The sequence below is a fragment of the Monodelphis domestica genome, chromosome 6 (genome assembly GCF_027887165.1).
Source record: "Monodelphis domestica isolate mMonDom1 chromosome 6, mMonDom1.pri, whole genome shotgun sequence".
Taxonomy (NCBI): Eukaryota; Metazoa; Chordata; class Mammalia; order Didelphimorphia; family Didelphidae; genus Monodelphis; species Monodelphis domestica.
The window spans coordinates 309,712,823-309,735,307 of record NC_077232.1 but is presented as its reverse complement, the minus strand read 5'-3'; the positions used below and the strand labels follow the sequence as shown (position 1 = coordinate 309,735,307).

The following is a 22,485-nucleotide window of genomic DNA, read 5'->3' as shown; positions in this document are numbered from 1 at the left end:
TTTGGGGCTGGATGAGCTGCTTGAGGAGAGCATTACAAGTCTGGGGTTTCTCTTGGCATTCGGAACTTGACGGGTGAATTTGCATAGGCTTAATACAGTTTTGTCATTTCAGATTTTCTCTTTGAAGTAAGGTAACCAGAATTAGACGGATGCTTATAGTCAAACCAGTGCTAGGACTCCTGTGTTTGGCACAGAGCTACCTCAAGCAGCAATGACGGCTTCATAAGAGAAATTACATTCTAGCTGTTCCGTGTCTGATATGTGAAATGCCCAACTGGCATGTCAAACTCAAATTCCGAGTGTTTCAGGCCCTAAAAAATGTCGTGTACTACAGCAGACTCTTGAGTCTGAATTTATATGTTTTACTATGATTACATGCAGGTTATGTGGCTCTTCAGGGGAATGATTTTATTTATAGCCTTGAGTCCATAAATGAACACCGTTGATTTTATAATTCTAGAAGTAGGATTTAATTCAAGAAATATTTATATATTAAGGTTTGCCATATAAGACTATTCTGTTCTGCTAATAGTTAACGTTAAGCTAGAAGGAGTTCCTATCCAAAGGAAGTGGAGGTGTTAACGTTTTGAAGATCAGATAACGGAGACAACTTCTTTTTGATCCAGTGACTACAAGTCTGAATTAGAAGGTTCTTGACTGAATGAACACATACATGAGAGCATTTATTTGGGGTCATGCTAATCTCTGATGGAAGAGTCAGTCCTTGCTTTTAAGGGGCTCACAATGCTTAGAGAGGAGTTTCCAGCTGCAGGTCAGACAAGCCACTCACTGGTCCTTCGTAAGACACAGACTAACAGTGTGTCTTCTGTAGTGTGTCACTTGAGTTGTTCAAACCACATCCATTTCTGATGCCCAACCACGGGAATGTGTTGGGGCCTTTGGCGGCAAGCTTTCTGTGCTCTGCCTCTTCAGCAGTTGAGACTGCCACAGCTGCTGAGGTTGTGGGCCAACAGGACACAGCTCCCCAGCTGGGGTTGCTCCCCTTGGGGGTGAAGTTCTCAGTTCTTCATTCTGAATGAGTATCCCAGTTATGGGACGTGTCAGTCATGCTTGCATTCTCCAGCAGCCACTGCTTTGCATAGCTGGGAGAATCTAGCCTGACCTCTAACCACTTGTGTAGCCTCGGGGATGATGTGGGATTTCAGCTCAACTGGAATGTGATGATGCCCTTCTTCACTTGAACCTGCCACAGAGTTCTATCTCACCGTTCCTGGATCTACCTAGCCTGCAGTTCCGTTCCCTCTGCCACTTCCTAAAGAGAAGTGCAAGCTAATTACCAGATCTAAATGCTAAGGGTTTTGTAAGGAAAAAAACCTCATTCCTCACTTATGTTTGGGGCACAGTCCTAAAGAGTCTTCACTTGTCCACAGCCTAAGCTAGTCACAACAGCAAAACTGTTTTCACCATCTCTTAGGAGGCAGTGGTGGTTGGATGTTTAAGAGGCGGAGGTCGTTTTGCCCTTATTCCCCATTTCATTCTGCCCTTTTCTTCCCCAGTCAAAATAATCGCTGATTAAATACTGTCTAGGGAGAAAATTGTTGCCCACCTAAGAAGGTTACTATCCATTCAGTACACTTGCATTTTAGAACTGTGATGTTTATTGATGGGGAAAGAGTAAGAGCAGCAGGTCACCCTCATCATTTCGTGGAATCCTTATTATCTTGGAGATAGGTGCCCGTATCCATCACCTTAACAAGAAGAAATCTAGCTGCAGAAAAGCTGTGATTCACCAAGGGAGTCTGGGTGCTTCGGGTAGGTAGTCTGACCAATCTCAAAGGTCATCTAAGACAACCCCTTTATTTAACAGATGAGAAAATCTGAGGCCAACAAATTAAGTGACTTGTAAGGTGGCATGCAGCCCAGAGCTAAGCTTTGAGCCACCCTCTCGCCCTTGGATGACCAACCCAGGCCTCTTCACACTCTACTGTGCTGTCTCACAGCAGTGTTAAGTGGGAAATCCATGTATCCTAAGGACTGAATTTTAATTCATTAAATTATTCTTAGTAAGATCCTAATCAAATGAGTTCTTAAAGAACTTCCCCTTTGTTTTTATGACCTTTCTTAGAAATCTCATCACTCCTTTTACTTTAGAGGTACAACTTTGAATGTGGTGACTAATTGCTAAATTTACTCGGATACTTTAAGTGTCTTCAATGAAATTATTGAAATTGGAATTAAAGTAAGGCAGTTTGGGGTACATTTGGCCATGTCTTTGATATATGATTAATAAGATATCTAAAAATGGCTTACTTGTTAAAGACTTTATGAATCATACTGGCAATAACCATTTTTCCTTATTAGAATTTCTCTTGAATTTAAGAATCTATTTTTGCCTTACGCCTGCACACTAGATTCCAAATGGTGATTACCGATTTCTGAATTTATCTTTTCTTTTTTTTAAACCCTTACCTTCGGTCTTGGAGTCAATACTGTGTATTGGTCTCGAGGCAGAAGAGTCATAAGGGATAGGCAATGGGGGTTGACTTGCCCAAGGTCACATTATGAAGTGTCTGAGACTAGATTTGAACCCAGGACCTCCCATCTCTAGACCTGACTCTCAATTCACTGAGCCACCCAGCTGGCGCCTGAATTTATCTTAATGAAGTAGGAATATCCAATTTGTGAACATTCCCTCATTTCCAGGACTGATGTTGTGTTGTAACACTATTGGCAGTTGGGTGGATCCCTATTTATTCAACATTATTGGAAGCCAAGTACAGCTAATAAAACAAGTTTGTTAGGTAAGGATTTACTAGAATAGGAATACGACTGATTTCTGGGGTTGTGCCTCTTTTTCATGGGTCTGTATTCCTAATACTAGAAAAATGAGTGTGTTTTGGTCTTCCATAACTTTCTGGTGAAAATGAAATCTGTTGTCACAAAGGTTTTAGAGAGCTCAATAATGCCATCATGTTTAAAGACGATGGGCTGAGAAGTTGAGTGGGGAAGCAGATCTCTTTATCCCTGAGCCATTTTTCTGAAACATACTTCTGTTTGGAGCATTGGATTTTAACTATTTAGACAAGCCCACTCTTACTTCAGTAGCTATCAAAAAGAAAAGACATATGCTTTGGAGAGGGACACATTTATTCAAAATTGAAACCTCCTGAAGGAAATTGGCATTACCCATAAATTAAATTGTGCACTAGGGCGTATATTAATTGTCTAGAGTTGGGAATTTTCCTGTCTAGCTGTTTTCAGAGATAATAGCCATCTTTTTTCTTCCCCGATCTTTCTGCCCACAAAATAAAAAACCTTGTAAATTGGCCCCAGGAACAACCGCTTCCAGATGGAGCGAGTCTCCACCAGCTCTCAGTCTCCTCTCATTTTAAATGTTTGGTGTTGGCTATGTCCAATTCAAGGACAGCCACATGAAGGTCTTGGGAGCCATCCTTGTAGAACTTGTAATAATCCACATGTCATTAATAGCTGATCATTAAGAGCAGTGGAGTCTTATTAGGTTTTTTAGGTTCTTCTGGGGAGCGATAGGAAGACGTCTGCTAACATCATGACATAATTCTCATTACCTCAAAGTGACCAGAACAGCCATGCTCAGCAATACTAACGGGGTTCGGTAGGAGTAGCCTCGAGTCCATTAAAATAATTAACTAGATTATTGGAAAGGTAGATTTCAAGCCATTGATTTTAACAATGAATCTTGCCCTGAGTGTATGTGATATCTTGAGATATTAGTTCATGCTAGCATAAAGCCATCAGAATGAACAAGATACTGAAAAACTCCTAAGCTTTTATTACCAAAAATCATGTACCCTGTATATATATCACCTATAAGGACTCCCGTGTGTCTGTATTTTAACAACTTGAGAACGGAATAGCCTGACCAGTTGTCTCCCAAAAGTCTCAAGTAGTTCTGAACCCATTTGTTAAAAATGCAACACCTATTGATTGTTGGCAAGAATGATTGACATGAAGAAAAATGGATATTTGCTAGCTAAATTTTGCTAAAAATTTCTACCTAATTGGTAGAGAAGAGATTGAAAACTGAATATGTTGGAAATTCATGACCAGTGGTGCATTTCTTCCATGGAAATCTTTGGGACACTTTCCTTGGGAAGTGTCTTTTCAGCCATTAAATTCAGGCATTTGTATAAGTATCTTTAGAGCCAGGCCTTTGAATTATTGGGTTTTAAACTGTTATGCCAAGATTTTTTAAATAATAAAAGTACATTTAGTCACATTGCTTTCACTAAAAATATTCCTTTTTTTGTAAGAGCAAAAGTTTTTTGTACTAAAAATGTAAAATTTTTTGAATGTTTATTTCACTTTTACATTGGCCTTTTAAAGGTTTTCTGTTTGTTTTCTAAATGTAAATAATATCTTTATTAATATTATTAACTATTATGTATATTAACTATAGTTAATACATTGAATAATTTATGAATATACATATATTGGGGTCTGTTCACAAAATCTTTTTCTAAAAAGGGGTACGTGATCAAAAAAGATTAGAGACCACTGCTCTAGAGAGTCTTAGCTCGTACCAGTTTTTATTCCAGAGACTTCCATATAAAATCACTAAAAGCAATTAAGCAAACTAGAATCCAATTCAGTAATATCTTTGGTAAACCATATTCATTTTTCTTTGCTTTCAAATGTTTCAAAAAGGTAATATTTTTAATTTAAATATTTCTTTGAGACAATTGAAGTAATTGTTTTAATGTTACAGATTTTAGCTAATTAGAAACCTCCATTTCCTTTGGAAGACAAATTAGAAAATACCTGGAAATGTTGCCCCTGCCCCACCTTTTTTTTGCTTCCATTATGTTAGCTTGAAAATATGTCATAATTAAAATGTATTAATACTAATTCTGTATACTAATACTAATTTGTCTTCATGGTCCATAAGACTGATTTGATGATGCTGCTAAACCCAAGAACTTTTTAAACAATCCTGGGAACAAAAAGGTTCCACGTTTCCCTTTAGGAAAGTGTTTTCTCTCCCTCGCCCATCCTTTCTTAGTTAAGGGGTTCTTTGAGGCACATGGGAGCAAAAGGGGGCTCTGAAATAGTCTTTGCTTGATAATGCTTAGATCAGAGGAGCCCCAAGACCCTTTCCAGAAGGAGATTCCCAAGAGAAAAGTGATGACTTTATGGAGCCTTCCACCACTTGTCTACCATTGCTAAATGAATGTGTCCGCACAGTCTAGGATATTGACTAAATCTCACAGTGAATAGAAGGGCAGTATTCCCACTCTTCTTATCATAAACAAGTCATGGGATTTATTCATTTGGTGATGATTCATGGTTCAGTATTGTTATAAAAGTGTGTACAGAAATGGAGGACCAAGAAAAATATAGAGCAAAAGCATGGTGGCCCAGAGCCTAGATCTCTACTGGACATGGGATCAGGAAGACCCTAGTTCAAATTCTGCCTATGACACTTGTAGTGTGTGTGACCCTGGGCAAGTCACTTAATTTCTGCTTTTCTCAGTTTCCTTATCTGCAAAATGGGGGTGATAATAGCATCCAAACTTCAAGGGTTGTTATGAAAGTCAATTGAGATATGGTTCAGTGTGTACAAAATGTCAACCATGATGGTGGTGATTGGTGGTAATGGAGACACTGTCATTCTCTCTCTCTCTCTCTCTCTCTCTCTCTCTCTCTCTCTCTCTCTCTCTCTCTCTCTCTCTCTCTCTCTCTCTCTCTCTCTCTCTTTTTTAAATAAACCCTTACCTTCCGTCTTGCAATACTGTGTATTGGTTCCAAGGCAGAAGAGTGGTAAGGGCTAGGCAATGAGGGTTAAGTGACTTGCCCAGGGTCACACAGCTGGGAACTGTTTGAGGCCAGATTTGAACCCAGGACCTCCCATCTCTAGGCCTGGCTCTCAATCCACTGAGCCACCCAGCTGCCTCCCCCTCTTCCTCCCCCCCCCCCCCCCCCCCCGTTTGTTTGTTTTTTAAGATCCTCCTCAGGGAACCAGAAAGCCCTTTAAACCTACAGACACTTTATACTTGGTAACATAATTTAAATCTTTCCAGGTATAACTCTGATACTTAATATTTAGTAATTGTTTTATTTATACATAATTGAAGCTTTTGGGGAGGGGGGAAGAGGACGATCAGTTTTTGAGACTAAGTAACTTAACCCTGTAGGTTAAGTACAGATTAAAGATTTAGAATTGTGAATTCTTTGGGTTGGGAGGAGTCTGATATCAGCTTCTTAGTTAGCTGTTTGTATTAAATCTGTTCCTTTGAATTATTGATGACCTCATTTTCTCCTCTCCTCTCCTCTTCTGTTTCTCTTTAGCCATTTTACTAGTTATCAATTAAAAGGTCCACAGTAAGTCACTTTCTTCCCTATTGCCACAGATGATTAGAATCTTGACTGAACTGGCAAAAAAGAAAATGAACCCTCTGGGATTTCCAGTCTTTCCCTTACCTCTTTAGATTAAGCAACTTTTTGTTAGGTAATGATTTTTAAAATACATTCTATTCATCTAGCTAACCTTTCCTGTAAGCTGAGTTCTGCCCCTTAACAGGAGCAAAGGGCAATTACTTAATTAAGATAGAGCCTCCTACAATGCATTTCCATTACAGTTTTCGTAAAAAGCATTTATGTTCCATGGAGTGCTATATTTTTCAGCTGGATATGAGTTAAACCTCGAACCCCAGCGCTCCTCTCAGGCCATCAGACCTGCTCTGATTCCACTTTCTTCCCTTCCCAGTCACAGCCCCCTTTATCTGGGGCTCCTGAATTACTCCTGGAATCCATTTTTTCCACTTTCCCTTGGAGATTGCCAAAGATGACTGAGATGACTCATTCCACTACAGATGTGTTCTTTAACTTTTATGGGGCCTCACTGTTATTCCTCCGAGTCATTTCCCTAGCCCATTCCCCAAAAAAGTTATTACAAATTTTCTTCTTTCAGACCTCTCAGCCACTCAGTACTTTACTAAGAAAGCTGAGGCCCTTTTAAGTTCCCACTTCATCTCAAAACCCCTTAACATTATCCCTTAACAAAACCCCTTAACATTATATTCCTACTCTTAATCCCTGAAAATAAGGTGGCCCTTCTTGGGTTAGACCAGCTTGTCTGTGTGTGCCTCAATTCCATCCCTTCCAGCAGGTTACCCCTCTGGTGTGCTCTTCCCCTAATCCTCAATTGATCGGTTCTTTTTGTTGCCTTCAAAACCACTGTTGTCCTATCTCCTCCCAGCCAAACTTCTAGGAAAAGCTGGTTACACACATTGCCCTGGCTTCCACTCCCTAATCCGTTACAATGTGGGTTCCAACCTCCTCTCTACTGAAAGGGACTCTTTCCAGAATTACCAGTGATGACTTAATTGCCAAGTGGGGTGGTCTTTTATCAGCCCTCTTTGTCCATGACCTCTGTCGTATTTGGCACTGTTGAACATCTTTCCCTCCGAGGCATTCTTTCCTCGTGAGTTTTTCACATCACAGTTCTCTCCTATTCCTTCACCTGTATGTCTTACATTTCCTTCCCAGGCTCCTGTGTGGAATCTTCATCTCTTTCGAGGCTCACCAGAGACTGTAGGCTGAGGGCCAGATCCAGCCTCCTTCCAGGTTTTCTGTGGCCCATTTATGTACCGCCCAGGAACTTAGAATGGTTTTTACAATTTTAATGGCTCTCCTTTTCTCTTGGGTCCCCTGAGTCTTGCGTAGTGTCTTAACACATGTTAGGCACTTAATCAGTGCTCACTGGTTTATGTCTCTTCTTCTTATACTCTTTCCTCCCTACACTTCTTTTACTACTTATTCCCAGTAGAGCATTCATTTCACCATTATGGGTATCAAATAGCAAAATGGTTCACAATCCCTCCGTTCCTTACTGAAGTGGTCTTAATTAGTTACAAGGCCGGAATGATCTCCAGGTTGACAATCCAATGGTATTTAGCTGCCATGAAACTGACTGGTCTTCAGACTTGTGAAGACTGTAATTCAAAGTCTTTCCAGCCTTGGTAGAACCTGCCAGAACTTGTCTGTGCTCTCACTGGAGCCATCAAAGCTTCTTTATGTCATGATGATTCATCAGAGTAGATAACCTTACTGTGTGCTGTGTGAGATGATGGGTAATTGGGAACATCACTTCCCCCATTTCCAAACCAGGTGGTTCTCTGAAAGGTAGCAATAGAGACCTTGTCTTATTTAATGTTGCTGTGTCTTTGTGACAGACTTCTAGATTCTAGTCATCTGCTTCTCCTCAATTATGTTAAAGGTTTTAATCGAATCTCACTTAAAAACATGCTTCCTCATTAGGTGACTGGCCTTCTTCAGTTTTGCAAACAAATTCATAAATCATAAAATTTCAATTTCTGAGATCACAGTATATAGTTGTAAGTTGTGGTCCTCTTCTCCTATATATTAGTTGAATTAGTGTTCAACTTTCCAGCATAAGGAACTAGATAGCCACCATGTTTGGTTAAAGAAAATGTTGCAAAATATGCCACATCAAGCAACACTTTGCATATTGAAAGTATACGTGGACTCTAGGACAGAAAAATCTTAATTATGATTCTCCAAAATACAATTGTTAGACTATAGAATTACAACAAAGAGAAGAGGGCCAAATGTCAACAAAGGTTTCACTTAAAAGATATCAGTTGCAGTGGCATCAGACTTCTCCAAAACAACCACATGGAATAAAAGTATACAGAAGTCTTGGGATGGGAGAAAATCTTAAAATCTCAAGAAAAAGCTAAAATTAGAGATATAAGCAATGGAACTTCAGACAGACTAAGTTAGAAAGGGCGGAATCTCATTTGAAGACTTCAGTTGTTGTTATGTTGTGTCTGACTCTTCCTGGTCCTATTGGGGCTTTTCTCAGTAAAGATGCTGAAGTGGTTGGCTATTTCTTTCTGCTCAATTTGCTGACAAGAAACCCCAGACAAACAAGGTTACGTGATTTGCCCAGGGTCACAGAGCTGGTCTGAGGCTGGCTCTTAACTCAGAAAAATGAGTCTTCCTGACTTCCTGCCCTGTCCACTGCCCCTGAGATTGTGCCAGATGGATAGATGGATGGATGGATGGATGGATAGATAGACAATGGAGTGAATTACTATGTGTGTATATATATGTATATATATATACACACATATTAAAGCTGTGCCATATTAACCTTTTTACCTGTAAAAGAAGCTAGTTTGGCTTAAAAAAATGTATCACTAGGAGCATAAAGGCACTAATAATTAAAATAAATTGTTTTATTTATTTTTAAAATATATATATTTTCCTAATTATGTGTAATAACAATTTTCCACATACATTTTCTGAAGTTATAAGATCCAAATTGTCTCCCTCCTTCTACCCCACCCCCCTTATACACGTATTATCATGAAAAACATGTTTCCATATTGGTCATTGTTGTAAGAGAATACTCCTATAAAGCCAAAACCCCAACATAAACACACAAAGTAAAAACCATATGCTTTAATCTACATCCAATTGTAACAGATCTTTCTCTGGAGGTGGGTAGCATTCTTTGTCATAAATTTTCATCTTTGTATTGCTGAAAGAAACTAAGTCTTTCACAGTTGACCGATCATTCTATAATATTGCTGTTATATGTGTATGATGTTCTCCTGGTTCGGCTTATTCTCTCTGCAACACTTCATGTAAGTCTTTCCAGCTTTTTCTGAAGCCCTGCTCATTTTTTCTTGTAGCACAATAGTATTCCATCACCATCATATTACCATAGTTGTTCAGCCATTCCTCAATTGGTGGACATCCCCTTAATTTCCAATTCCTTGTCATCACAAAAAGAACTATTATAAGTATTTTTGTAGAGGTAAGTCCTTTTGCCTTTTTTTTTTATCACTTTAGGATACAGACCTAGTAGTGGTATTACTGGATCAAAGGATATGCGTTGTTTTTTAAGCTCTTTGGGCATAGTTCCAAATTGGCTTAAGAACAGTTGGATCAGTTCACAACTCCAACAAAAATGCATTAGTGTCCCGATTTTGTCACATTCTCCTCCAAAATTTATCACTTTCCTTTCCTGTCATATTAGCAGAGTTGTTTAATTTGTATTTCTCTAATCAAGAGGGATAATCAATAATCAATACTCACAAGAGGGATTTGTGAGTATTGATAACTGATTTTTTTTTCATCCAAAAACTGCTTGTTAATATCCTTTGACTACTTGTCAATTGGGGAATGGTTTGGATGCTCATAAATATGACTTTGTTCTCTGTTGATTTGAGAAATAAGACTTTTATCAGAGAAATCTGTTATAAAAGTTCTTTTCCCAGTTGTTTCCCATCTAATCTTGGTTACATTGATTCTGTGTGTACAAAACCCTTTTGAGTTAATATAGTCAAAAATTTTCACTTTATATCATAATGCTCACTGTTTCTTGCTTGGTCATAAATTCTTCCCTTCTCCATAGATCTGCCAGGCAAACTATCCTATATTCCCCTATATACCCATTTTGACTTTATTTTGTTATAGGGTGTGAGATATTGGTCTATACTTTGTTTTCTTGTTTTCATAGCAGTTTTGGCAGAGTGAGTTCTTAACCTTATTCTTATTCTTAGGTTTATCTCAAACACCAGATTGCTGAGGCCATTTACCCCTATATATTTTGAATCTAATCCAGCAGTTCTCAACCTCCAATTTGTAGCAATGAGAATACATAATGCATAGCAGGTATTTACATTCTGAATCATAACTGTAGCAAAATTACAGTTTTGAAGTAGCCACCAAAATAATTTTTTGGTTTGGGGCCACGGCATTAGAAAGGTTGAGAACCACTGATAATCTCTCTCTTCCATTGGCCACCATTCTATTTCTTAATCAATACCAGACTTTTGATGATTACTGCTTTATGTATAGTTTGAGATCTGTTATTGTTAGGTCACCTTCCTTCACTTTTTTTTTCATTAATTCCCTTTATGTTCTTAAACATTTGTTCTTCCAGATGAATTTTGTTACTATTTCTTTCTAGTTTTATAAAATGATTTTTTGATGATTGATTGATATGGCACTGAATAAATAAATTGACTTAGGTAGAATTGTCATTTTTATTGTACTAATTTGGCCTACTCGTGAGTAATTGATATTTTTCCAGTTGTTTAGATCTGACTTTATTTGTGTGAAAAGTGTTTTGTAATTGTGTTCATAAAATTCCCTTTTTTTGGCAAGTAGATTCCCAAGTATTTTATATTGTCTAGAATTATGGACTTTATTTGTAATATGCAGAAATGCTGATTTATGTGAATTTATTTTGTATCCTACAATTTTGCTAAAGTTATTATTTCTGCTGGATTTTTAGTGGATTTTCTAGGATACTCTAAGTATACCATCATGGCATCTGTAAAGAGTGATAGTTTAGTTTCCTCATTGCCTACTTTAATTCCTTCTATTTCTTCTTCTCTTACTGCTAAAACTAGTATTTCTTAGTACAATATGAAATCATAGTTGTGATCATGGGCATCCTCACTTCATACTCCTGATCTTATTGGGAAGGCTTCTAGCTTAATCCCATTACAGAAGGTACTTGCTGATGGTTTTCAAGTAGATGGCACTTACTAGGTTAAAGAAAGGCCTATTGATTCCTCTGCTTCCCAGTGTTTTGAAAAGAAATGGATGTTGTATTTTGTTAAAGGTTTTTTCTGCATCTATTGAAATAATCATGTGCTTTCTTTTGGTTTGGTTATTGATGTATGGTCAAGTTGTGCTTATAGTTTTCTTAATATTAAACCATCCCTGCATTCCTGGTATAAATCCCACCTGGTCATAGGTAATGATCCTTGTGAGATATATAGATATATATGTAGTCTCTTTGCTAGCACTTCATTTAAGATTTTTGCATCAATGTTCATTAAAGAAATTGGTCTGTAATTTTCTTTCTGTTTTTGGACTTCCTGACTTAAGTATCAATATACCATATTTGTATCATAAAAAGAATTTGGTAGGATTCCTCCTCTGCCAGTTCCTTGATGGCTTGTTCAATTTCTTTTTCTGAGATGGGATTATTTAAAGTATTCTGTTTCCCCTTTCCTTAATCTGGGCAATGTACATTTTTGTAACATTTTGTAAATTTTGTAATTCCTCCATTTCACCCAGATTGTCAGATTTATTGGCATATAATTGGGCAAAATAGCTCCTGATGATTGCTTTGATTTCCTATTCATTGGTGGTGATCACATTTTATTTAAATAAGATTGAAATGAATATATGTAAAGAACTAATGAAGAAAACAGAATACAAACTCTTCAAAGGGCTCCTGGATTCTTCAAAGAAATTGATCAGTTATGACAGTAATAATAATAGCTATCATTTCTATAGAGCCTATTGTGTGCCAAGTGCTAGGCTAACCACTTTACAAATGATTTCATTTTATCATCACAACTCTGGGAGGTCGGTACTGTCATTCCATTTTACACATGAGGAAGGTGAGGCAACCAGGTTAAATGACTTGACCATATGGTCATATAGGCAGTAAATGTTTGCAGCCAGATTTGAATTTGGGTCTTCCTGACTCTAGGTCCAGTGCTCAAACTAGGCATTGTGCCTCCAGGGGACTCAAAAATAATATATTAACAATATTACAGATTGCCAATTTGTTTTACTAAATTTCTGTGTAAAAAGGAAAAAGAAAATAGATGCAGTCAGTGTATATCAAACACTAGAAAAGGAACAAAAGCAGTAGTCCATAGTTAAAACACAATGATAAAACGTGTTATAGAAATGAGCAGACTTAAAGATGAAACAGCTAGGTGTCTCAGTAGATGGGGAGTCAGATCTGGAGACAGGAGGTCCTGGGTTCAAATTTGGTCTCACACTTCCTAGCTGTGTACTCTGGGCAAACACTTAACCCCCATGGCCTAGCCCTTACCACTCTTCTGCCTTAGAACCAATACACAGTATTGATGGAAGGTGAGGGATTAAACAAAAGAAAAAAAAATAGAGAGGAATTACAAATGCAAAATACTCCGTAATTAGCTAATAAAATAGAATAATACTTGTAATTATGTTCTTATATAGTCCTTGAAGGTTTACTTTCAACCTATGAGATGTAAGGATTACAAGGGTTGTTTTCCCCACTTCACAGATGAAGGAAGCAAGGCTCAGTAGAATTCTGTGAGTTGCGCAAGTTTTTAACAATGTGTAAATGTCAGAGCTGACTTTTAAAGCCAGGTCCTTCCCACTAGCTCATGCTCAGATACATAGTACATTTCCAAAAAAAATTACTTGCCATGAGTAATAATGAACAAGATCTATAACTTGCACAATACTATTTCAACATTTAAAAGACGAGCACTAAACAAACCACCAAACCTCCTGATGTTATCAGTAGATAAAGGGCAAACACCTTTCATAAAATTGAGCATTCAGTTATAATTATTAAAAGAGCAAGAATGTAGACTCATATATTTTAGAGATATTTTCCCTCAACACTCAACTACTATAATCTAATCAATTGGAGAGTTCCTTTTGGTTATGCAGATAAGAGAGCAAACCAGCCTTGTTCTCATTTTATACAAGTCCTTCTACAGGTCCTCCTGACATTTCAAGGGCTATTGATGAAGCCCTTTTGGCCATTTGCCCACCATGCCTGCTCACAGCAGATGCCCAGCTTATCTTCTTTTTCTGGCATATAATTTCTTAAAACACACTCATTACTCCTAGTCCTAAGAGCTTCTTACTGGTTACTTGTACCCTTCCTACACACACCACGCACCTTTCCATTATTATCCCCTAGGTATCCACTTGTCTTTGGGTCTTGAGAAGTTGTGGTACTTCAGCTCATTGCCATAGAGCAACACCAATACAGCAATGGGAAGTTTGAGTTGAAATTTCCTCAAAAATAATCCAATCCATTCTTATTCTTTTCAGCTCTGAGCTCAGCTCTTTTTCTGTTGATGTATACATCCTGCTGGATGAGCTTTCTGCATGTTTATTCAGATGCATGTTGAAATCTGGGCAATAAACGATCTTTATAAAAGACCTTTGAGTGATCACAGGTCTCAAAGACAAGGGACTTTATATTATCTTCAAGCAAAAGTAAAAACAAACAAAACAGTATGTAAAGGGAACCCCTTCCTCCAAGGGTCATGAACTTTCTTCTTGTCCAACCCATCCCATTAGCGTGACTGAAACACTCCAAAGAGAGGTCACAGGTTAAGAGCCCTAGGAATATGACCCGGAACTAAGAGTTACAGGTCTAGATCAGAGAGACTTTGATTGGTTCCTGAGATGTGATAGACCAGCTCAGAGGGACAGGGAAGTGACTTGTGGAGAAAAAGGCTAAAAAAGATGAGACCATGGAGGACATTGAGGTCTTTGTTGTGAGTTTTCTGGGATTGATTCTTCTACACCATTCAGTGTTGGTGGCTCAGACAGAAGACACCTTTGTGGACTGGTAAGACTTACTCTGAAGAGACTATTGGACTTCCACATGGAGATTGGAACCTTGTCTGAGAGTAAGCTGAAATTGTATGGATCTGACTGTAGGGTGGTAGGCTAGGAAATAATTTCCCCCTTCCTCTTCCCTCTCTCTTCCTTCCTTCTCTATATTTATATTAAGTTAAATTGTTAAAAGCTACTATAATCCTTGTGACTTAAGAGTTAATTTTATAAATGGCGACCACAACCAATACTATTTAACTAATACTATTAAACAAAACCAATTTCTAAATATTACATGTAGCATTTTAATTATTACATATTACACATTTATTTTCATTATTGCAAGAGGAACATTAGAAATTTTTATGAAAAACTGGAACCAAACAAATATGTCTACTTGTATTTGTATCAGCCACTTATATTTAACATACAGGCAAGCATAGTGATAAGAGTGGTAGATGGAATGCTGACACCACTGTCCAAAACCCTGGCTTCTGAGGATTCTGACCTATTCTGTGTGTGCCTGGAGCTTCTATACCTTCATGCTTGTGATGAGGTTCAAATGAGACTAAGCATTCAGCAAACTTTGAAGTGCTGTGTATGTATCAGTTAAAATTGGTATGTTGGAAATGCTAGCAATTGCAGTAAACGATGTCAGAAATTAAACACTTATTTGCAAATCATTCAGTCATGCATCTAAATAATTCCACTACCTGCACCAGAAAAGTCAAGACAACTGAGGATTTAGATCATCAAGGGTGCAGTAAATTATTAATCCACAAAAATGTGTGCATTCTTCCAGGAAAATAATGTTTTTTTAATTTGTTTTTAAATCTAACAAAAACAGGCAGCTATTTGGGAATTGAATCCCCTAGGTACATGTCCTTCCATAGGGACAATGGTAAAACCCTGATGATGGAGCTAATAATAATAAACAAATGGAGTGACAGCAAATGACCAGGGACTGATTGGATCAGCAGAGGAAAAATGATATTCTTGGAGAGGCATCTGGAGGAAACCATCATCTCAAGGGATCTCCTCTTTCATTTGCCCTCTGGGGCAGGCAATTCCCATGAGGGCAGGAGGCACACTTGATGTGCTGCACCCGTCTCCCTGTTTGGTTTGTAATTAGCAGAGGGAGGCATTGCTTTTGAGGAATCTTGTATGATTTTGACATCTACATGGATGAGACCTTGGAAGAGACCACTTAAAGGCAACATTTTGCTTTACTAACAGACAAGCACAGCAGGGTCCAGTCTCAAAGCTTGTCAGCCAGAGGAATCGATGCAGAAGATGAGATCTAAAGCTGTAAGATACCTTTGAAACTTAGTCCAACCTCCTGCGGCCTCTGGAGGGGAAGTGATTTAACTGACTCAGAACCTGATGGGAGCAGAATCGCCGGAGTCCTCATTAAGGAGTCCTCAAGTGCTGTCTAGGCCATTCTGCCAAAGTCAGAGGGTTACTAGGGAGAGCCTGGACACGGATGCACAAATGGGAGCTCCCATACTAAAGCATAGTGTTCTGAGGTAGTCGTTCTCATGTACCTCGAAATGGTATCCTATTAAAAAGCAAAGGAACGAGGTGCTGGCAAAGGTGTAGAACAGGAACACCTGGAAGGCCGAGGTGGCTCGTTTTCTGTTTGGTTATGACATTCCAAACACGGAACGTCCCGATGTGTTTACTATTTTCATCCGAGAAACTAACCTGTTGCTAACAGAATTGCAAGCTAGTGCAGTGTTCTGGAGAAACAGTCTGGTAGTGTAGATTGCAGATGTTAAGACAAATAAACACATCCTTTGGTGCCAGAGTACTCGGAGCTCCAGGTCTGAAGTCAGGAAGACTTCTCTTCCTGAATTCAAATCTGGCCTCAGATACTTACTAGCTGTGTGACCCTGAGCAAGCCACTCAATCCTGTTTGCCTCGGTTTCCTCTTCTAGAAAATGAACTGAAGAAGGACATGGCAGATTATTCCAATATCTTTGCTAGGAAAACCCCAAATAGGGTCATAAAGAGTCGAACCTTGTTCACAAGGCCCTAGGCAAGTCACTTTGCCTCTTCCTTCTTCCATTTCTCCGTCTGTGAAAGGGGGTACACCTGCCTCCCAAGATTATGAGGATCAAACAAGATAACATTGATGAAGTGCTTTGCGAACTTAAAACAACAGAAAATGTTAGCTGTTGTTATCATATTTATCCTGTGTCAGCCTAGTTCACTTCACTTCAGTTCATACAAGTCTATAACTATTTTTCTCAGATTATTCTAATTTAGCACAGCCCAGTGGAAGTCCAGCGGATCTATGGACCGCATTTTGTTGAGCCATCCTCCAGATGATAGTGCCCACGTTGTTTGGGGTTCTTTGCTACAATAAACCTCTTTGAGGTATCGTCATAAGGTTTTCTTGGCAGAGATACTGGAATGGTTTGAGAGACTTGCCCAGTCACAGCTAGTGAATGTCTGCGGCTAGGTTTTGATTTTCCTGGCACCAGGATTCTAGCATTCTAGCCACTGAGTCACCTGGCTACCTTGAGGTCCGTGGCGATAGTACTCCTTGGGCAAAGGATACGTATGACGTAGTGATTCTTTGGTTATAGCTATCGTTCAACAATTCACAGGCCTGCCACGTTCATCTTTTGTTATATTTGCCACTGCAGTGGATAGGAAGTAAAACCTCAGCGTTGTTTTCATTTCCATTCATATTTTTCCTACTAGTGTCTGTCATTGCCCAAAACTAGGAGCCCCCTAAATTTCTCACTCTGTAGGAATGGTTGGATAAGCTGTGGTAATGAAATAGGGCAGTGCAAAGGCTCTACCTACGTATGAAGAATCCAAAGAAATAAGGAAAGACCTTTTTCGAAATAATGCAAAGGAAAAGTGAAAGAGAGCACCAATAGGCAAAGAAGATTCTAGGGAATGAAAAGTGAATTAAATATTGTATTCATTAAAACTCAGGCCCAAAAAGCTTAATTGCTTCTATAAGAATTTAAAATGGAATGATTTCTACCGTCAGTAAGGGTGAGGCTCTGAATACAAGCAGAGCATAGAAAGAGCTTGTAAAAGAAAAATACCGAAGGCCTGGAGAGTTCCCAAAAGGCTATTTAGTCTGGGAAGAATCTGGGAAGTATAAAGAAGGTGGTGATGTCCTGGAGCTTAAGAAACAACGAAGATGGATATGAGAAGAGTCAGAGGTGAGATAGACATCAGGGATAGGTTGGAACCAGTGACCTGTTCAGTATGACACGGGGAAAAATTTATAGACGAAAATTGCAGGAAGAGCAATCGGCTCAGAGTATTTTTTTTTTATCTTGACCTTCTGTGGTAGAATCAATACTGTGTGCCAAGACAGAAGAGTGGCAAGGGCTAGGCAGTGGGGGTTAGATGACTTGCCCAGGGTCACTTAGCTAGAAAAGAGAAAAGATCTGAAGCCAGATTACTCTTACCCCCCCCCCCCCCCAAGATCTAGAGCAGTCTGAAAATGGAATGAAGTTAGTCATGAAACAGTAGCCACTGTCTCTTGGAAGTGTTCAAAGAAGCCAGACAACCACTTGTTAGAGATTAATAGGGAGGGACTCAATTATCATGTTACAAGAGATGGCTTTAAAAATTCCTTTTAAAATTAGGATACCCTGACTGATTTTGGAACTGATTTGAATATAAGGACAAAGAGTGGCATGAACGCATATAAATTGAATTGTCAAGAGACAGAATTGATCGAGAGTTTGGTTCTGGATGAGGTCAAAATAGCAGGTCTGCTAGTCTCTTCGTTTAAGGCACCACCTTCTTTATTTCTAGTAAATTCAGGCATTTCTGCTGTCAAACAAACAACATCAGCATGTGGCTTACAAGAAGATTTCATTCAAGAAGGCTTGGTGACGTGTTAGCTTTAAAATTTGAAGGGGGGAGAGGCACTGGGATGGACTCCCAAGGAATTAGGTCCAGGACCTTCATGCTTTCATTTTGATAAGATGATTTTAAGAACCTGAAATCATATGGATTCCGTTTTATGCGCGTACAGAGTTTGACTTGGACCGTGAAACCGACTTTTTACTCTTTTGAACCTACTGGCTTCTAACTGGAGTAACCTCGGTGATCCTGGCTAGCATCATTTTGTACTTGTCCATGAAAGGCTTTTGGAAACAAAGACTAGACACTAAAGCGTGGGGCGTACAATGGGCTCAACTTTTAAAATCCTTCTTTTCTCTTTCTCTCTTCAGCGGGACCATATGGACTATTTGCTGGTCGAGATGCCTCCAGAGGCCTAGCAACATTCTGCCTAGATAAAGAGGCACTCAAAGATGAGTACGACGACCTCTCCGACCTGAATGCTGTGCAGATGGAGAGTGTTAGAGAGTGGGAAATGCAGTTTAAAGGTACTGGGGCTGGCCAGGGGGGCAGGCAGGTGGGCAGCCAGCCAAGCCAGGAGGATATAGAAGACAGAACGATCTCTATCATTGGCAAATGGCATTTACTCTTCTCTTACTTGCTTTGAAAGCCCAAAGATGGTATGCTCTTATTAAGATATTCTCGTATTTGCAAAGAAGGCATAATCGAAGGAATATTAAAAATTGATTTCAAAACAGTCCTGTGCCACACATAGAATGTAGCAGTCCTGCTTGCTACTCTTGCCTAAAATCCCAAAGATAGCTTTATTCTCCAAACTGTTGATTCTAGCATTGACTTATAATTTAATTACCATTCGAATCCACTTTTGCTTTTTCATTTTGTTATGCCTTCTGGCGTGTGTTAGGAAAGTGCTGCTTTCTGAAGGTTTCACTAACCCCTGTAGGCTACTCTTGCAGCCTCCCATCCGCGGATGCCCAGGACTGCTGTGTGATGTGCAGAGCAAACTCTGCTCAGAATTCAGGCTGCCCGATAGTGAGCAGGAAGGTCATTTCCGAAGTCGCCACAAGGCGCAGATGCGTGTGTGCGTGTGCCCACAGGAAAGAGGGAGAGGCTTGTCTTCTCCAGCAGGTTCTTTATTTCTCCCATCATTTCATAGCTCTTCGTGAGTGTTAACGGACTTTGAGATCCTGTTTTCTTTTAGCCCAGCAGAGAGCTGCCTGCTGCCGGGAGCTTGCCGGTCCTTATCAGTGAGTGGCTGGCTGTCCACGGAATTAACGGGCAGCCTCGCTGAATGGCGGGGAATGGCTTCCTCGGGCGGAGCAGTTTCTGACCTGCCCCTTCTGAGGTGACCCAGAACCTGACGGTCTTTTCCTGTTTCTTCCAGAAAAATATGATTATGTTGGCAGACTCCTAAAACCAGGGGAGGAACCATCAGAATACACAGATGAAGAAGATAACAGGGATCAACTCAAACAGGACTGAACTTTGCAAACAACCAAAGTCAGAGGCCTTCAGAACTGCAACCTCTTTGAATTCCCTTTCACAGAATGGCCTGCAGCTTTGGGTTTGGTTCATCAGCTGCGAGAAAAAACGAAAACACTCGACAGATTTTGTTCAAGAAATGTGCGGACTTGTTCCAGAGACCTGCCTGCTAGACACCGCTCGTGCTGCCCAACATTGGCGGGGCCTCTGGGTGGCTGAGTCACTGAGCAGATGGGGTGGGGCGGAACTGCACAGCTGTTCCTCTTTGGTGGCTCGCACACACCCAGTGCGCATTCACTGCTCGGGAAGCACCGTATGCCGGTCTCTGTTGTTTGTTGTGCCGCCTCTGGTTCAGCCCTGAAGGAAAACTCCTGTGTACCTCCCTTTGAGTAGTTGGCCTACCGAAACATTAAAATGTGAATTTCCAACCGTTGTCACCGAGGTGTTACTAGCTCTGGCGAAACAAGTCAGCAGAGAGCTCAGTGCTCAGAAACCCCGGCAGACCAGAAGGGGGTGTCGGGTGGGCCTTTCCCGGGGGATTTCTGTCCAAACTCGCTTCCCAGCATCAAGACCCCCAAAGCCAGCCTTTGCCCCTTTCCAAATCAAATCGACATGAATTGTGCCTTATTTCACTTAGGTAGACGTGGATGGTTTAAGGGGGAGCCCCGGTTGGGATGTCCCAGAACGTTAGCTTGACTGGAAACCTCACCGTCATTCTGTGGGTAGAGAATGGAAAAGGGAGATTCAGTGTTAACTGCCATATCTAGTCATGTACATGAACTGAATCAGCACTGCAATGGCCAAATACACCCTCCATGATCTCGTAAAAAAGCAAGCCAAGACCAACAGGAAGCTCCCTGTCCCCAGCAGCCTTCCTCCCCTTGGGGGCCCGGCCCTGCGTGGGCGGAGGGCGGTCTGGCCGGGCGTGTGCATGCGTGTGCGTGGGACAGGGCCTCGGGGGCTGCTTCTGAAGATGCTGTAAATATGAATGCCATTTCAATAAAGCATGTACCCTGAACCAAAACGAGCTGAGTCGGGCCTTTCTATGCAGCGTGGAAGACGGCACGCGTCCTCAAGGGAAGCGTACGCTGTTCAGGTAAGAGGCCGGGCCTAGAGCGGGAAGATCCGTGGTTCAGGGTTGTCCTCAGCCACTCCCCAGCTGTGTGACCCTGGACAAGTCACTTGACCGCCCCTGCCTGGCCCTTAGCACCCTTCTGCCCTGGAGCCCATCGTTGCTATCAAAGACAAGGCAAGGGCTTAAAAGAAACAAAAGTAGCCGCTCTTGTCCTTTCCGTTTTGAGGACGCCCACCAATGATCCAGCGAGAGCACTCCAAGTGGCGATAAATGGACCGCACTGTCCGCAGACTGCTGCCCAGACAGAAAAAAGCCCGTCAGCTGCCCGGGCGTGGGCTTCCCTAGAGGGGACGCGTCCGCCAGGGTCTAGCAGCGTCTTCGCCGCCAGCTTCCGCGCCCACTCGGGAGGGCTCGGGCCTGGTGTGGACGTGGCTTTGAGGCTGGAGGGAGCGCCGGGCGCCAGGAGCCCTGGGCGAGCCGCCTGCTCCCAGCCCTTCTTCCCCTGATGGGCGGCCAGAGAGCGCCTTCCTGCAGCCCCAGGACACCCACGAGCTTTCTGGGCCGTGGCAGCCCCCCACAGTAAACCCCGGGACTGGTGCTCCAAGGCGCGGCGGCCCACCCTTCCACAGACGCCGCCGAGTCTCCCCGGAGCGGCCCCGAATGGTGACCGGGCCCGTGAAACGTCGCTCCCGTGGCCGTGGCGCAGGCGTCCTAGGACGGAGCTGCTCAGTGCCTGCCCTCGATTGGGGGGAGGGAGTGCTTGGGCAGTAGGTGGGCCTGATGACCGCCGGGCAGAGTACAGACTGGAGGGGCTCCGGGAGAGGGCCAGGGTCGGGAATCGAGTGGGGCAGAAAGCGAGCCCCCCAAGCCAGGAAGGTGGGAGATCGTGACCCCCGGGGAAGGGGCGGGTTCAGGCAGGGCCCCACCACCGGACGGCCCATGACCTGGAATTTTATCAGTGGGTCAGCGGAGATGGGCTGTTTTTGAAGTACAGCCCACATCCATGGACGGCTTCAGGAAGCAGGAAGCGGTGCCCTGGGGGGTGGGGGGGCACCCAAGGCCCTCCACAGCCACCCCCTCGCCACTGGCCCTCCTTGGAGCCTGCTAACAACCTGCCAAGCACCCAGTCTTAGTCAATTGGCAAAATAGCTGTTTTCTTGGGCTGACACTCCACAAAGGTGTTAAATGACGTCTCAATCTGGGGGGCTGGAGAGGAGGCCAGCACAGGTGGGAGGGAGGGAGAGTCTTCTGAGCTCTGCCCTGGGGCAGTTTGGGCACCATCACTTTCTCCCTCTAATTGCCCCATCCTGGCCCTGTAGGACGGGAGTCTCTCCAAGCTGCCCCTCCCCTCCCGTTTGGGGCTTTCTGGGGAGGAGGCTGATGTCTTCCCTTGTGCTCCTCGTGATTCCTGTCCCTTTGCTCAGTGACCACTAGGACTCTGCCACCATCTGCTTAGGAACCATGGCGGGTGGGGGCACAAAGGAAAATGGGAAGCTTCCTGCCACCTACGTTACTTATTTCCTAAAAGGCAATGAAAGCAGTCAAAACGTCATTGATCCACAAGTTTGTGATGCAACCATGACCCAGAAGGGCAAGGGCTAGGCAGGGAGGACGAGCCTATGGCACGCGTGCCTAAGATGGCAGCGGGGCCCTCTGGGCCACCTGCTCCCCTTTCCCTCTCCATTGCCTAAGGCCGTGATGGCAAACCTATGACATGTCAGCACTGACACGTGTAG

The 22,485-nt window shown here is 41.7% G+C and overlaps 1 protein-coding gene across 1 annotated transcript in view; it reads left to right on the top strand.

Moving 5' to 3' along the window:
- The window catches only part of PGRMC2 (progesterone receptor membrane component 2), a 28,205-nt gene extending 7,507 nt beyond the window's left edge, over positions 1–20,698 (top strand). The window contains exons 2-3 of the mRNA XM_001365537.5: positions 18,564–18,719; positions 19,577–20,698. Coding sequence (XP_001365574.1) covers positions 18,564–18,719; positions 19,577–19,674 — 254 coding nt within the window. The 3' untranslated portion in view covers positions 19,675–20,698. The remainder of the gene's footprint in view (positions 1–18,563; positions 18,720–19,576) is intronic.
- Positions 20,699–22,485: the final 1,787 nt, after the last annotated feature.